Below are 17355 nucleotides of genomic sequence, written 5' to 3'. Positions count from 1 at the left end.
TTTACTTTTTTTCTTTTTTCACGACAATTGCCGGAAGAATATACAGACGACGATAAACAATGCACCGCGAGAGGGTATAAAGTGAAAAACGAGGCAAGATGTATAACGTGTATAAAGCGTGCATGTGTATGTGTGTATGTATGAGTGGGAGCCGCAGCAGCAGCAGCCGCTTGGCACTAATCGATACGCGCCCGCTCGAGACAACTCGAGCGAGAATCCCTCCTTGACACGAGCTATGTGCTCTATACTCCTATGTATGTGTGTGTATATAGCTTCAACACACATAAAGCATGACCCTTTTACAAGTACCTCCTCCACCTCCTCCTCTTATACTTTATTCCCCAAGTCGAGAGAGAGAGAGCGAAAAAAAATAGCGGAATGAAAAAATACACACGCGGCTCGAGAGGTACCGTCATCGACGAGCGGGTTATCGTCGCATACAGCCGAAAGTAGTCGGACCGAAAACGCGCGAGAGAAGAAAGTTCGATCTCCGATCGATCGTGTATATACGATATTATAATTTAAAAGCTCGCCGTTATATTTAATTTAATCGAATGCTTATTATAGCTGGAGACCCGACGTATAATGAGAAAATTATTCATCGAGCTTCTCCTTGGAAATTAATTCGAATTTCAACGCGAGCCGCGCCGGCTGCGCATATCTGTGCTGCACGCGGATGTGTGCGTATAATGAAAAAAAAAAGAGAAAAAGGAAAAAATACTATTGTCATGGGGGCTGCTGCTAGCGATGACAATGGAATGCGCAATCGACGACGGTTAAATGAAAAGAAAAGAGCGAAATTGCATATCCCTCCGCGCACGCCGCGGCAGCTGCTGCTGTCGACGCGGCACACATTTCATAACTGCCAAGAGAGGAAGAGAGAGAGCAAAGATAAACGCGCGCGATCGGCTGCGAGAGTTTAATGTATAATAATGGTACTGGCAGCGACTACGACGACTCGCGCTGTTTTTATGTATATGGGTGAATCCTACGGCGATACGTGATGACTTAATGTTGTGGCTATTTTATTGGGAAACGTGTATACATTTCTATGTAATGCTCAATACTTGAACGTTCATTTTTTTTTTTGTGAATTCAAACAGGCTTTATTATATTTCTTTTCATTCTCAACAAATAGTAACAACAAATAATACGTAATTGTTTCAGTGTCCTGTTTGTACTTATACAATTATTTTGACTTTGCCACTTGCAATTTTTTAGATAAAGGTACTTCGCCATCTAGCGATGGAGGCTGGATTTTCTTAAAAATGAATCTTCGTACAATTTTGAGTAAATTCAATCAAAATGTTTCGACTTGAGAATAGACTTAAATCCAATTCGTTCACTTGAGCATTAAACATAATGTATGTGATTTATTTATCGAAATTTTCCGAACACAACATGATCATATATATAACCTGCTTTGACTTATACAATTATTTTAACTTTGCCGCATGCAGATTTACACAGTTAAAGGTACCTCGCCGTCTAGCGGTGGAAGCTGGCGTTACATACGATTGAATCTTCATAAAATTTTTGATTACATTCAATCAGAATGTTTCGACTCAAAAACAGAAATAAATCTATTTTATTCATTTTAGCTCTATAAATCATGTACGCGATTGCACTTTCGTACATTTTGTGTGCAAAGTTTCTGTAACGGTTACTTCAATTTTCATGTCTGATTTTTCATCAAATCGACATTAAATTCAAAGCCTTTTTTTAACCCTGTGCTTCATACGAAATTCAACCCTTTAAATAAACAATTACAAATAACAATTGAAATAAACGCGAGGGATTCACCCGTGTACATAAACTTGTTATAATAGAGCTTGTTTTTGCTTCGCCATCGTTGCGGATGATAAATATATATTATATACACACAAACTATTGCAACTGCGAAAGAAGAGCTGCTTCGAACAGGCCAATTTCATCGAGCACCGTGAATGATTATACGCGCGGAAAATATAATATCCGAGAGAGAGAGAGAGAGAGAGAAAGAGAGAGGGAAATTTTCAGCATGCTTCCTCGACGAGGAAGCAGCGCAGGATAAATTGATTGTATGCATATAGCAGCTTCAAGAGAGATAGTGGAGCAAAAGCAGCAGCAGCAGCAGCAGTACAAAAAGAAAATGAAATAAAAAAAAAGAGAGAGATAATAAAAAAATGAAAAAAAAAACGATGTTTTCCGATGCGCGAGTTCTGCGCGTCGCGAGATAAAAGTTTATTTATGCTTGCAAGCTCCCGTATACATGTAGCGTACGCATCGCCGAACGTCGATCTGCATCTCGCTGCTACGCGCAAATACAACGAGCACATCGATACACGCCAGTTGAATATTTAAAAGCTTTTTTCTGTCGCTCCCTCTCATCTCTTTGTTGTTGTTATTTTTTTATTGCATCGCTGCGACACCGAACGTAAGCTCATTTAATTTCGCGCGATCGCACGGCACGAAACGCCAAACAACGAGGTATCGTTTTACTCGTGTACATCGTGCGGATACTAATGCCTCGCGTATATATATGGGTCAGAATAATACTTTTTTACAAAACCGTGCGCACGTATGTCACCGATCTTGACGCGCTTTTGGTATGTTATAGTACATGGTAAAAAGGTCCCAAAAAAAAATTTTTAGACCCCCTCCCCCCTCCTACCCCCCACTTCCGGTATAAACGTCCATTTTCGATCTATATTTTTTCTGAGGACATGAAGCAAGTAAAAAATCTGAAAAAATTCATAAAAATACTTTTCCACAATCCAAACAACCTTGAATTTTTTCAGATTTTTTGAGTGCTTCAGGCCTTCAGATAAAATCATTGAAAATTTCAAAAATCGAGATACGGCGGTATGAGCCGATGTAGTACTCGGAAATTTTTTCAGTTATTTTTCGCATTAAAAAACATAACCTCAATTTTTTTCAGATTTTTTCAGATTACCTAACGCACCTTTTGAAGCCAAAAACCGATTTTTTTGACGAAAATAATTTTTTTAGGACAGTACGGAGCCTCGAAAAATCTGAAAAAAATTTTTTCTTGTTTTTTTCATCAAAATACGTAATCTCAAATTTTTTCAGATTTTTTAATTGAAGGCGATAGCTTCTAGGGCCGAAAAATGCTATTTTTAACAAAAAATGGTTCCTAGAACCCGATGGTTCCGGTGAAAAAATTTGAAAATATTTTTTTTGAATTCCTTGTCAAATTTTAATAAATTTTGACCGTTTCAAAAGTTCGATTGAAGCTTCCTAGCTCATTTTAGAGCAGGACAAAGATTAGTGCAAAATATCTGAAGACGTTTCTGAAGACATTAAGGAATGATAAAACTCGTTTGATGCTCTAAAATGAGCTAGGAAGCTTCAATCGAACTTTTGAAACGGTCAAAATTTATTAAAATTTGACAAGGAATTCAAAAAAAATATTTTCAAATTTTTTCACCGGAACCATCGGGTTCTAGGAACCATTTTTTGTTAAAAATAGCATTTTTCGGCCCTAGAAGCTATCGCCTTCAATTAAAAAATCTGAAAAAATTTGAGGTTATGTATTTTGATGAAAAAAACAAGAAAAAATTTTTTCCAGATTTTTCGAGGCTCCGTATCGTCCTAAAAAAATTATTTTCGTCAAAAAAAGCGGTTTTTTGCTTCAAAAGGTGCGTTAGGTCATCTGAAAAAATCTGAAAAAAATTGAGGTTATGTTTTTCAATGCAATAAAAAACTGAAAAAATTTCCGTTTACTATATCGGCTCATATCGCCGTACCTCGATTTTTAAAATTTTCAATGATTTTTTCTGAAGGCCTGAAGCACTTAAAAATTCTGAAAAAATTCAAGGTGGTTTGGATTATTGAAAAGTATTTTTGTGAATTTTTTCAGATTTTTTAATTGCTTCATGTCCTCAGAAAAAATATAGATCGAAAATGGACGTTCATACCGGAAGTGGGGAGTAGGAGGGGGGAGGGGGTCTAAAAATTTTTTTTTGGGACCTTTTTACCATGTACTATAACATACCAAAAGCGCGTCAAGATCGGTGACATACGTGCGCACGGTTTTGTAAAAAAGTATTATTTTGACCCATATACAGAGAAGATATTAATGACGATGCCATTATGCACGTGTATAGCAGCTGCGTATTGGCAAGGTAAATACGTCACTCAGTCGCGCAATACGTCGACGCAATCAGTGACGTTGACTCCGATAGAGACGACGACGACGACGACGACGACGAGGAACGACGTCGAAGTTTATTTGCACGTTAATAATAGGATGCGGCGGTCGGATGGATGATGCGATATATATGTATACATCGCGAGGCGAAGATTCGTTACGTTTGCGCGCGCGAGAAAGTAGGTTCTCCCGATAAATCGATATTATAGACGTGTAGTTGTCGGGGCGCCCCCCGCGGGCCAGGCCGCGCGAGCCAGCAGCAGCGAGTTGCGGCGTACACGTCCGTTATGTACCCGTGTGTATCGGATATAAGCCCGCGAAAAAGCGCGAATTAAGATTCGCGAAAGACGACGGGAGAGAAAGAAGCGCGGAGCGCTCGATGAATTATTCCAATTGCTCGACGATTCGACGATTCGAAAAGATATACACTTATCTGGAAATTTTACGAAACCGGGCTTTGACTTATACAGTTGGGTTTACTCTGCCACTTGCAGATTTACAGATTTAAAGGTACTCGTCATCTAGCGTCGAAAGCTCAAAGTGACATCATCGTATTAAAAGTGATTGAAAACTGGTCTCAATTTTTTGAAATAATTTAATTGTTATTTTCTGGTCACTTAAAATGCGCCTAATATTTGCAACATAATTAAATAAAAAATAATTGATAAAAAAAAGCCAATTGATAGTGATTCATTTTAAAATATTTCAAATGATTGTTTTTTAGTCATTAGGCCATTACTAATGCTAAGCATTGTATAGTATAGCCAGCGCTTCTCGTAATTTTGCAACTTCGCCCACGTGTTTTTTACCCTAATACATAGATCTTGGAATACAAGAGGTTGGTCAGTAATCATTAAGACGCGCGAACAGCAAAAAATATCGCATCGACTGTAGCTCCGGAATTGCCTAAGTATGAATCCAACTATAAAACTGAAAAATTCTGAGTGCACAATACGAATTAGTAAGGCAAATACGACGAATCGATCGAGAGCCTAAATAGGAGGCTTGAATTATTTAAATTTTTTCATTTACAGTGTTAGGCTGTAAAAGTATGAAAAAATGAATTTCTCGTTTAAGACCTCCAGCACTGAATAGGTAGATTTTATCCTATCCCGACCGCGCGTTGTTTTTATTACATGCCTCATATGAAAATAGTAAGCGTTTTGCGGCACATAAACACGTTATGTATATTAGATATAAAAAAAAGGCAATATTATATATTTACCGAAGGCGAACACGAAACTCTCTCTCTCTGTTCTCGGCACGCGCGAGATAATCTCATTGAAACGAAAGTTTGGGTGTATCTCCGCGCGATACGGATACGATATTATATATTACGGAATGCATCGCAGCAAGTAGTTCGTGTCTGCTTACAGTCAGACGCCCGCATTGTATAGACCCGCACTACTGCTGTCTTTTCTCGGCGAGATTCTCTGGTTAGTTTCTTTTTCTTTCCTCTTTTTTTCATCAGACTTGAGTAAAAGGGACACCTCCCATCGAGGTCTAGCGGGAAAACGGAAATTTTCGCGTATAATGACCGTGGACGCGCGTAGGAGCTTTTAAGCCAAGTTTGAGAGAGAGACAATCGCGTTACTTCCGCTCGCTCGTCAATCTCTCTAAATGTACGTCTGTGTGTGCGAGTAGTCGACTCGAGCCAAAAAGCAACAGGGAACGGTATCGCGATACAGTACCAACTTGTTGATTCCTTATATATTCTCTGTGCGGCTCAAGGGTGCTATATATAATACATCCGCGCGAGTGAGAGTTTAGCGCGGATCATTTTCGACAGACGCTATATGGAAGAAGCTTAGGCTGTCGTTAATCCCGCGAAACGTATGTATAGACGGGTTTACGCGCTCCATATTGAATTCGAAGGGCTGTCCCGTTGCTGATATCGTAATTCGAGTGGCCTTTGATCGAATTTTCGTCGTTGTGTATAAATTTATTATACGAGCTCGCGTGTACGTAATTTTTTGTTGTTTTTTTTTTTTGAAGATTCGAATTTCCCGGTGGACGAGAGCGTTTTTTTTTGGCTTATTTTTTAAACTCGCTGCCGCTGGTGTACACAAAGCCTTTTTAAAACTTACTGGCTAATCGCTTTGCGTCGGATGCACGGGTATAAAAAAAAATAAAAAAAAAAAAGTTCCAGAGAGAGAGCGTAAAAAAAGCGACACGTCACTTTTAGCATATTCAATATTTGCCGCGTTGGGGCGAGTTTTAATAGGAAAAGAAGAATAAAACAACAACAACAACAACAACAGCAAGATGAATAAAGAAAATAAATTACGAAAAAGAGGGATGTACACGGCTGTCCGCGCGCGCCGCTCTTTCGTGACCGAGTTCGAGCGCGTGTGCGCCGCGGATGATACACTCGAGGCCATTATCAGCTGCACACGGAAGATAAAAAAAAAGCGACGAAGGAAAAGAAAATTTGTTAAAGCGCGCGAGAGGCGCACGACGACGACGAGTGGCTATGTATAATAATACGTAGTATACGTTCCTTCGAAGCGAGGCGAGCGGAGCCGTTGAAACCGCCTCCCGGAGCTGATTATCTCGATTAACACGACGACGACGACGACGACGAGCCGTGTTTTTTCTGCTCGATTAATTCCTTTTTTTCTTCTGCTTTCGAAGTGAAACTTCTTTTCTGTCTCTCTCTCGCTTGGATATCGATCCGAGTGTGTAAAGATCGTAAAATGAGTTGAAGTAAAATTCCACCGAACAGAAAAAGGATTGAACTCTCGTTTTTTTTGACGTGGAGTTTTTTCGAGGCTTCCCTTCTGAAATGCTGTTTTTAAGTAGCTGCTCATTGATTTTTTTCTATAAGTTCTATAAGAGCGATGAAACTTTGAAAAATTTTTTAAACTACATTCGATTCAAGAATCCCTACCTCCACCAATTTCACATTCGTCCTATCGGTATCATGTGACATTGGCAGATATCGACTTATGCGCGCAGTAACATCGTCGAGCGGACAAATTCTCCGCGCGTCGAGGGGGACACACCGCGTCGCCGTGTTAATTCGATAGTACGAACGCGAGATGGCTCGAAATGTAAACACGCGATCGAAGCGATCGAGACATTCGGATATAAAGGACGGATTTCATTTTTATGAATCAATCGAATAGCTCATGCTCTGAAATTTTCATTTTTTCTACCTATCTCTCTCTCTCTCTCTTCTCTTTTCGTACATTAATACCTGTAAAAGTGTAGAATGTATACGAGACGAAGCCAGCGAAAAATGCAATCGAAAATCTGTCGCGGCGCAGCAAGGCGATATCGGCGCAAAAACGAATAACGACGCGCGTCCCAACCAAGTTCGACTGGTATACATCCCGTGCGAAACGAGAGAGTTGGTACATTGGCAAGCTGCTGCTGTATAGCAAAGCATAGATTGCAGTGGCAAGCTGCTGGCATAGAAACTACGAAAGTTTACGTATATACAAACACGTATACATATATATAGAGCGCCGACAACTTCCACTCGATTTTCCGTCCACTTTGCAGGTCAGCCACATAAATGCGTTTGCCTATATATATGTGTGTGTGTTTCTGTGTATGTATTGCAACACGTATATGTATGCACCTAGACGTGTGCTACAAGGGGGTCACGCGCTTGTAGCGGAATATTGCATACGTAGCACATATCGCTGTGCATATGCATGCACGAGCACATTTGCATATACACACGATGCTAGTCGTCGTAGTCGTTTGCAAGGAAACTCATTAAAATTGAACGAATTGCGCAGGAGGCGACTCGTATACTAGACGGAGGATAAAATCGGACAAATATGCTGAGCACGGCCTACATAATAATTAATATATTATTCAAGCTCGAGAGATGGTGTCCCTATCCACGGGGATTAACCACGTCCGTGCGGTGCGTTGATGTACGTACGCACACAAGCCGCGGGGGGGAGGTGGATCAGAGACAATCATTGACAGAAACGTCGATGATCGGAACTCGTCGCGCACTGTAATTTATCCGATTGATCGCCGCCGCGCTGATACGCGTATAATGCATGTGTATGTATACGGAATAAAGCCCCTCGTTTTATATATACTTGTTGCAAGCTCGCGCGCCTCGGCAAATTGCCCGGAGTGTATCCACGTCGCGGCACCTAATCGAATCAGCGCGGCCGTTAATACACGCGCGCTCTTAAATGCCCAATGATTTATGTACGCCTCTGTATAAAAAAAAGCTCGATTACAGTCTGTCTCTGTCGCGTCTAACGGAGCTTACAGCAGCAGCAGCTGCACCGGCATAAGCTCGCGCTCGGCTGCGGCTGCGGCGAGCGCTGTATTAAGCGACGACGGGATTATATCAACGAAAAGCGACGACGACGACGACGTCGATCTATCGCTCGCGCGCGAGCCCCACCGAGCTTTATAACGAGGATCTCGTATACGAACGAACGAAAAAGGAGAGAAGGAGGAGGAGAGAAAAAAGCTCGCACTGCACCCCCCGCGCGCGCGCTGCGATCCTTCGATCGCGTTGCGTGCGCGTTTGATACACATGCTCGACTATACGTGCGCAAAGATGTGTGCGTGCGAAGTGAATCACTCGTGTATACGTGTAGTAGCACACACACACACTGCGTACGTATACGTATATGTAATGTACAGCGCGGGTTTTACGCACTCGCGCGCACATCCTGCAATGGCTGCGCGTTCGCGGGGCAGCTGTGTGCTGTGCTGTGTATGTACTGTGTGTGTGTGTATGCATGCACGAACGTCACAGAGAGCAGTCGTCGTGCTCCTCGTTATAAATGTGTGTGATACTTTATATTATCTATATATACTCACTGACTGAGTGACGGAATGACTGACTGACTGCGGGGGTGCAAGGAATTCACTCGAGGAAAATCCTTCACACTCTTCTCGTTGGGGCTCCTCTTCTTTTTATAGTGAAATGAAATTTAGCGTTGATGCAATTTACAACTTGCACTTACACACGCGCACACATGAACACACACACACACACTCACCACACTCACTGGCCACAGGTATTTTATTTTATAACGGCGCTCTTTTTATATATAACGACGCTCGCTCGCTCGCTCGAGCTTGCGTGAGAAAAGCTCGATCGATCGCGAAGATATATCTACACACGCTGCTGTGCAGTATATGTATGGTAGTAGTACTCGTTGAGTCTAGCCGAGCGTATCCCCCGTTGCTGTGCTCCACTCTTAATATTCCGACTCGACGAGATTATATATATGAGTGTATAGTCCAGGTGTCTGTGCGCTCCTTTAAGGATCCTTGGGTCTGTCGTGCGCGGAGTACGATGCTGCCGTCCCGCTGCTGCTGTTGCTAGCCTCGCGCCTTCTTGGCTGCATGGCACACTCACTCGCTCGCACTTGCACACTCGCTATCGGGATGATATATATTTATATTTCAACTAAAATAAAAGTCGATATGTATACAACTCGAATCTCGCGCGAGGCAGTAATTTTTTCAGTAGTAACGACGCTGGCGAACCCTCACCGAGACGCAGGTTACTCACTACTACTGCTGCTTGGGGGGAAGAAGAAGAATAGAGAGAGAAAAAAAAGCTCCGCGCGCGCGAGAGAGAGAGAGAGAGCTTTGAAGAGCAAAGCTCCTTCCTCCTGGCCTACTGCTGTTGCTGCTGCTGCTGTTGCTTTTGCGAGTGCTGCTGCCTGCTTGCTCACTGCTCACTGCTGCTGTGCAATGGTGACGCGCCTGCGCTCAATTTACTAATATATACACACACATACAAGCGCGTATACACATATTGCTCGCACATTATATACATATACATGTATAAACACACACACACACACACACACATGCAACCCCCATGGAGTCAATTCTCGCGGCCGTTTATTACACACAGGTATACAATAACGGCACTATCCTTCGCGTATGCTACCGTACATGCACACACACACACACACACACAGGCGCACATTACCTACATCCTTCCGCGCCAAGTACGAGTATATATAGCTTATACACGTACCGTTACGCGCTTGCGGGGGTGGATCGTTCATGTATACATAGGTATACAGGCGACGCGATATGCAAAATATCTCGAGGCGCGCGTCGCGATCCTTAATCCTCCGAATCGACGATATTACGCGATATTATACATCACTACCACCCCCCTTTGCGAGCAAACGAGCCCTCGAGGATGTACGTATGTGTGTGTGTAGTGTATGCCGAGACCAACTGTTGATCCGCGCGCATTCTTGGTTCGTTGCCAAATTTTGCTAGATAGGTATTATACGAGTTACAGCGCGAGCACGCGCTTCGATAAGAGCCTTATCGTCGCGAGTCCCATTGATCCAACACCTGGCTATTATATACCGCATATATAGCTGCTCGACTCCCTAATAGCGTTTTTTTTTGGTTCTCGAGAGTGCTGCTCGCAGTGCCGTTATATCTCGTATCGATTTTTTACCGATCGAAATTCCCCCGAGAGAGCAGCTACTTCGGAATTGATTCGCGCGCGAAATCTTCCCGCGCGCGTACAACGTTACCGACCGAGTTCGCGCGTCAGCTGCGATTATCATTATTTCGCGTTGATAGTCGGCGCGCGCGTCGTGCCAAACTTGTGCCGTGTGTAGCTGTCTGCTGGTGAAATAACATGCTGCCGGTCGGATTTTAACACCCACCCTTGAAATAAAATAATAATAAAATATATAATCGAGATTGCGCGAGAATAAGAAACGACGCGATCATGATTTTCCGCGTGCTGGGCCGGGGCGGCGTGCTCGCCTTCAGTCCGATCCTGTTCGAGACGGAGAATCCCCACGACAAGATCGCCGACGACGACGGCCGCGACAGTCTCACCCATTACGATCCCGACGCCACCGGCTGGCAGAGGATCCGCAGCATCTTCAAGAAGCAGTGAGTTCTCTTTTACCTTGATTTTCCTCTCATGTCGCCACTTTGACGCAATCTCTCCGTCTTTGCTTCAGCAAAGACTACACGTTTCATCCGGACCTGGTGAACGTCGTGCAGACCGCCGTGTTCTCCTACATCGTCGGCGGTCTCTACGGGGGCGTGATGAAGTCCAGGGAGGCCTTCATCAAGTTCATCGAGACCAACGAGGCCACCCAGTTCCGCAGCCATCTGGACGCCAAGAGGCAGCTGTCCGACAAGATGTTCATCGCCCTGATGAAGGGTGCCAACACGTGGGGACCCAAGGTCACCTTCTTCACGGTGACTTACACGTGAGGCCCCGATTGCAATGATTGTGTTTAAAGGGTATTTCTCGATCGCTATTTATAAGGCCTCGATGATGTTTCAGAGTTGTTACAACCGGACTCCAAGCGTATTACAACAAACACTCGATACTGTTTTACATTCTTGGAGGTAGCGCGGCTGGAGCAGTTTACAAGTCGCCTCTGGGTCTCAGAGGTATGGTTTCGGGAGCTGTCTTTGGAGGATTCTTTGGATCTATTTACGGAGGCCTCAGGTTTTTGGTGCTGAAAGGTTTCAACATGACAGAAGAAGATTTTAAAAATTTGCAGTACCAAATTTGGGCTCAGAGAGAAGAGTATGTTTATTTTTTTTATTTAATTTTATACTTTTGATATTGCAATCAACTAATTCGAATTTATTTTTAGAGCTGTAACTAACGCATATAAGCAAAAGATAATGTCGGAGACAATGGAAGGTTTGAAAAAAGATATGCTCCCCGAAAAAAAGTAATCGTAATGATTATGTTTGTATATAGCTATTGATCAAAGATGTTGTTGACATAATTTGTACATACTCTATGTTAAATATATTTTTCTCTTGTTTATGGAAATAGTTTCATTAGAAGTGAAAATGCATTACTGATTGTTTCCTTTATTTGTAATATAATTCAATCTTAAGCACATATAAATAATCTTTGCAGTAAAAAAAGGTCATATTTTGAGTGCATGCATACAGAGCATACATGTTTATTACAAATCTCTTACTAGCTGTATTTAATATATAAAGTAGTATAAATATTTTTTGATAATATTAAAGATTAATTATTCAATCTTTTTAAACTAGCATAGATTGTATAATAAAGATCACATTCTTACAATAGGCCTGATGATTATCTAACATCAATTTCTTTTCAAATCAATTAAAGAAATCTATAAATATACATCATTTGATTCAAAACAAAACTTAAAACTTTTCAATGAATACAGATTTAAATAATATACTGAAAAATTGCTTAAAATTTCATTACAAAATTATTATGATTTTGATACTTCAAATCATTACTATTTAAAACAAAGGTTTTCTTTTCTCATAAATGAAACAACTATCCAAAAGATTTACTCTGTTGGTTCATTTTCTTGAACTTTTGTTAAACGCTTTCCACCTCTGTTAGGTGGACCTTTTGGTTTTGCAAACTTTGGTTTATACAAAATGACTTTAGGATGTAGCTCGTCATAAAGAAAAGATTCCGTCAATTCATTTCCATCATCAATTTCAATCTAAAGAAAAGAAACAAAGAAATTTATCAGTTTAGGTAGTTGATAATTAAAATAATTTCAGGCCCATTTTGTAAATTTTGTTTACGATTTACTAAATATGTGATGAAGGAATAGAAAGAAATTCAAGTCGTTTTCATAAATTTTGCAACTTTATTTTCAAGATATCAAAAGTATCATTAACTGAGATGTACAAGTTGTCAAAAAGTATTACCTCTGAAATACTATTTTCTGAGAACATAATTTTGTTAGACTCTTGAATATATAATATTTCTTTATTTAACAAATGTTACAGAATAGGCCTGGAGCAAGTATTGCCCTCTTAAATGTAAGAATAATCTAGCCCCAGGCACACATGTGTTAATTTATCACAAAATCCCAATATTAGCAAGTTAAAATAGGTGAATTTAAATTCAAAAGTGCTATTAGTAACAAAAAAGGTTTGTTTTTGTTAAAAAAAGATTTTAAGCTAACTAATGAATAAATTAGTTGAATTGTTACAGATATATGAAAGAACTTATATCTAACTTTACAACTACTTTTTGTGAATTTTATATCCAATTTTATTTGATTTCTGAATTATTATCTTCATCCCAAACATAGCTTTTATTTAAATCGTACAATATTATGTCCTAAAAAATAGCCTACACAAATCTACTTTTTTTCACTTAGTCTAAACAAATTTGGAATGTTATGGATGAACCAGGCAAATACATAAATTAGATTTTCTTTTCTTACTATATAATTACAATAAACAATAAAATAGTATGTCATTTGCAACAAGTGCGCGAATTACAACTTGGTATGTTAATATATTACACATTGCAGATGAAAAATTTATTCTTCTATTGTGTGACAGGTGTGAACAATTTGTATCAACTATGTAAAAAAAATTTTTAACTCAATAATTAATCAATTAGGCAAAATTCGTCTTTGGAATAAGATATAAATTAATTTTTAGTAGTAAACTAGACTTTTTTCACTCGCATTGTTTTAGTCTGGAAGTAAAAATATACTTAACAAATTGACTCAAACTCTTCGAAATTTTATACGTTATTTATCACGTAGTTCTATGCGTGCAAGCATATAAGGAAATTTCGGTCATGCAAAACATTTCATTTTTATAATTTAAAATTAATTATTCAGCCAAGCATATATGCATGACCATATTACAAGCTCAAATATCACTTAATTGCAAGACTAGAAAAAAAAGGACATGAATATTTTTTTCAATTATTAATCATTAAAAAACAAATCATAGAAGTTGCTCAAAGTGAAACTTGTGCGTTAGGAAAAAGCACTGGTAAATTATCTTGAAATTGTTTTAAATAAAAAAATAGGTGCACATTTGTCAACGTTATTGTTATTATCAATTATAACAATTAAACTATTAACTATCACATCAACATGACAGTAGTAACTTACGGAAACGTCTTAAAATCAAGACGAAATCGAACACGAGTTTTTTTATGTTTATCATAAACGCAAGTATTATGTCAGGCTATTTCGATCTCAAAATATCTATTTAATTGGTACGTATTTCCTACTTGATAACCTCATATCAATTCAGAAAAATATTGCAATTGTTATTATAGGTAGAAATATACAATGAAATATTTTCAATATTACGTACGATATACATATTATATGGCGTATGAGAAGACTCGAAAAATTCAGAAAAATATTTTCAAGTTAGTCTACTTTTTTCATTATTATGCAATAAAATCGAAAAATATTTAGTATCAATAGTATCACTTGTATAGCTGAATCTCATTCTCATTATTAAAAAGCTATTTCGAAAAATTGAGTCTATGACAATTCCATCTAGGTCGTCACGTATTTAATATTAATTATCATCATATTATTACTATGATACCGTTGTAGAATAATCGCGTAAAATATATATTTTTCATCATCTTTTATCACAAGTTAAATTCAATCGAAAATTCTTTATAAAAAACGCCTCGTGATTATTTGATTGGCAATGATTGGCATTTAAATTTGTTCTTTCATTTTGTGCTTTTTTTTCAATAAATATATATTGTCAAAGGCCCTAGTTAACTTATAACGCAGGATCGTTTCGGCTTGGATTTCTTATGGTTCTTATGGTTTATCGAGTTCGGTGGACCGCAAGGCGTCGAAGGCGTACCCGGGGTAGCCGGGGTCGATGGGCCCGTACTTTTCGAGAGGATTTCGAGAGGTGAGTCTTCCAGTATTTCGCCTAACTCCTCGCCACTAGTCACTTCCAACTGCGTTATTGTGTATATTACAGTTGTGTTTAGTTAGGTAAAAAAATTGTTTATGCTTATACTTTTTGATTATCAACTATGAAACTTTGAATTGTATTAATTTTTTGGAATTATTCAAGACTAGCTATCTATATTGAAAATATATTTACAATTACAGTCAACCATAAACCTGAATATTTTTTCAAAATCAAAGTCTAATTAAATAAATCAAGTACAATTTAAAAAAAATTTTTAATTGAAAGAACTTTTTTTTGAAACAAAAACATGCATTAGAAAAGTAGAGGTACACTTAAAAAAAAATTGTGAAAACCTACCTTCTTTGCTATTTCCACTCCAAGAGAATTTATAAACTCGATTAAAGGTGCTTTGCAAGATGAATATAACATCCTCTCTTTAATACTGCAGTTATACCCTGGCATACTGTATATAAATACTACAAGCAAAAATATACATAAAAATTGATACTCCATCGCTGTAAAAATATAGAAGATAATGTAATACCTTTTAATGATAATAAATCTCCTTCGTGAGTATGTTTAAAAGTATACAAGTGATATCTAGCACAGTCAGAAGGTACTTTAGTTGGCAATTTGTCAATGGATACATCTGTAGCAGCTGTAACCAAATGAATTTTCTCCTCGTCCAAGTCAATTCTCAATTGCACATAGTTGTAGTCATCACAAGTCAGTGCCTGCTTAGCTTCATCCGTGACAGGGAAAGCTATACCGCTGAGAGTTTGATGTCTGGTTTCGACGCTGTAGTCTGTGTGCACGATACTTTTCTTCATTTCTGCCAATTCTTCCTCAGCGCTCGTGAGTGGAACAGGGGCAGCATCGTTTTTCTTCTGCTTGTGATAGCCGTCCAGAGTGATGTCTTCCAGTACGGTACCATGCAACTCCTCCTTAATAGAAGCAGAGCCAAACTCCTGCTTCAAGGTTGCCTTGGTGGAAGCGTACAACATCTTCTGTCTGACTGGTGCTGTATCGGGGGTCCAGGATATCAACAACCAGTCGTATCCTGAATCAGAGGACTTGGTGTCCAGACGATAGAGTATATAAGCTGGTTGATTCTCCTCGACGAGCGGCTTGACCATTTTGTCGTAATCATTTTGCCATTTACCGACGGGCTTGGAGGAAGTAGTCGGAACGAGTTCCTCTGTAATACAAGGCAAAGAGCTTTAGATTGTGTAAAGAGAAAAAAAAAAACGTTCTCTCCATGCATGAGCGCTCATGCGTCAAGCATGATCAGTATATGCATAACACGCACGAGACGTCGGGTATATCGAATTAAAAGTGGATTTTTTCCCCAATAATTCAAATGCGTCATATTGATTAAACAATCTCCCGAAATATATCAACGAAAATACACTACATTCGTCAGTAACGGAGCCTCTTTCTCGAGAGCGAAAGAGGTGAGAGAGAGAGAGGAGAGACAGAGACAGAGAAAGTCGGAGTTTAATTGCTCCAACGAAAATAGATCGTGCTGCATATATATGTGGATGTATTTGTGCAACAAACAAAACTCACCGTTCTCGATGGAAACTTTGAGGACGCGAATTTTGCCATCCCTGCACTTGGCGAAGACCTTTTTCAAAGCGTCGTTAGCTGCAAAAAAAAAGAAATTATAAAATAGAGAATTAATACGATTATACGTATCAACGAGTATAACGATACTCGAAATTTTTTCGCAGCTGCGTGTCGGGAAGCCGCCCTAATCGTCGTGTATAACACAGAAAACCCACACACATACACGCGTGTATATAACCGAAGAGCCGCGCGCGTCAGCTGCTTCGTCGTCGACACGGTGCGATGACATCGCGAGAAAGGTCGAACGCGATAAAAAGCAGCAAATGAAAAAAAAAACTAACGGTAAGAGCAACAGTAACGAGATCGTTATTACCTTTTATACCAGTTTGATGCGACATTTTTGTCAGCGGGCTATCGCGTCAAAAATTATTCGGGATACTCGTAATGTATAAAATGGGATGACAAACACACGCACACAAGCACACGAAAACAAACACCACCGCACGGGCCGAAATGCGATGCTCGGCAGACGCTCTCGACGCTCTCTGACTGCCTGTACACACTGAGCCACACGGTCAACAACTAACTAACTGCTGGCTGGCTGCTGCTGCCGCCGCCGCCGCCGCTATTACACATTCGCACACACATTCGCACACAGTCGCGGGGACATATAAGCCGCATCGAAAAACCCAGCAGTGTAGTTGCTGAGCTTGTTTGGCAGCAGCAGCGGCGGTCCATTAACAAGTGCCGAAGCGCCGCGGAGCGGCGAGTTCAAAAAGTACACGACGCGCGGCTAACACGACACGAGACATGGTTGAGTTTGTTTTGTGTAATAAGCCTCCCGCGGCAGAAGAAATTTAATCGCCGAACGATAAATGTTGTATAGCGTATGAGCACACAATGCATATAATAGTCGGGAGATAAATTTTCTTTGGTGAATTTACACGCTGCTATCTTGAACAGTTGCAACACTTGGCGATGAT

At 39.9% G+C, this 17355-nt stretch overlaps 3 protein-coding genes across 5 annotated transcripts in view; 1 reads left to right on the top strand and 2 right to left on the bottom strand.

Annotated features, from left to right (window-relative positions):
• LOC106653492 (probable cationic amino acid transporter) overlaps positions 1-9160 on the bottom strand; it is a 30140-nt gene extending 20980 nt beyond the window's left edge. For both annotated transcript variants that reach the window (XM_014372946.2, XM_014372947.2), the window contains exon 1: positions 8960-9160. The gene's annotated coding sequence lies outside the window, so the exon portion shown is untranslated. The remainder of the gene's footprint in view (positions 1-8959) is intronic.
• Positions 9161-10696: 1536 nt separating this feature from the next.
• LOC106653569 (RPII140-upstream gene protein) lies at positions 10697-11947 on the top strand. Its single transcript, XM_014373068.2, has 4 exons — positions 10697-11026; positions 11098-11352; positions 11430-11678; positions 11749-11947. Exons 1-4 carry the CDS (start codon positions 10857-10859, stop codon positions 11831-11833), a joined length of 759 nt encoding a protein of 252 aa, XP_014228554.1. The 5' UTR covers positions 10697-10856; the 3' UTR covers positions 11834-11947.
• Positions 11948-12322: 375 nt separating this feature from the next.
• Positions 12323-16989, bottom strand: LOC106653391 (twinfilin). 2 transcript variants are annotated; one of them, XM_014372800.2, is made up of 5 exons: positions 16746-16989; positions 16373-16450; positions 15348-16001; positions 15161-15279; positions 12323-12600 (listed from the first exon to the last, which is right to left on the bottom strand). In XM_014372800.2, exons 1-5 carry the CDS (start codon positions 16768-16770, stop codon positions 12439-12441), a joined length of 1038 nt encoding a protein of 345 aa, XP_014228286.1. In that variant the 5' UTR covers positions 16771-16989; the 3' UTR covers positions 12323-12438. The 2 variants fall into 2 exon arrangements, with proteins under 2 accessions (XP_014228286.1, XP_014228285.1); XM_014372799.2 differs by lacking the exon at positions 12323-12600 and adding an exon at positions 13317-14846 and having other exon boundaries at positions 16746-16985.
• Positions 16990-17355: the final 366 nt, after the last annotated feature.

This window comes from Trichogramma pretiosum, unplaced genomic scaffold, assembly GCF_000599845.2.
Source record: "Trichogramma pretiosum strain Unisexual culture from Peru unplaced genomic scaffold, Tpre_2.0 scaffold35, whole genome shotgun sequence".
NCBI lineage: Eukaryota > Metazoa > Arthropoda > Insecta > Hymenoptera > Trichogrammatidae > Trichogramma > Trichogramma pretiosum.
The sequence above is the reverse complement of the archived record's forward strand: the minus strand, read 5'-3'. Positions and strand labels throughout refer to the sequence as shown.

What these genes read in the sequence shown, in the direction of transcription:
- LOC106653391 (XM_014372799.2), bottom strand. Translation starts at nt 16,770, where the DNA reads ATGTCGCATCAAACTGGTATAAAAG. An exon ending in AGATTTATTATCATTAAAAG is followed by an intron (nt 15,280 to 15,347) that starts GTATTACATTAT and finishes TTTTGCTTGTAG; the next exon opens with TATTTATATACAGTATGCCA. An exon ending in GAGTGGAAATAGCAAAGAAG is followed by an intron (nt 14,847 to 15,160) that starts GTAGGTTTTCAC and finishes ACAATAACGCAG; the next exon opens with TTGGAAGTGACTAGTGGCGA.
- LOC106653569 (XM_014373068.2), top strand. Translation starts at nt 10,857, where the DNA reads ATGATTTTCCGCGTGCTGGGCCGGGGCGGCGTGCTCGCCTTCAGTCCG. An exon ending in CGCAGCATCTTCAAGAAGCA is followed by an intron (nt 11,027 to 11,097) that starts GTGAGTTCTCTT and finishes TCTTTGCTTCAG; the next exon opens with CAAAGACTACACGTTTCATC. An exon ending in ATTTGGGCTCAGAGAGAAGA is followed by an intron (nt 11,679 to 11,748) that starts GTATGTTTATTT and finishes ATTTATTTTTAG; the next exon opens with AGCTGTAACTAACGCATATA.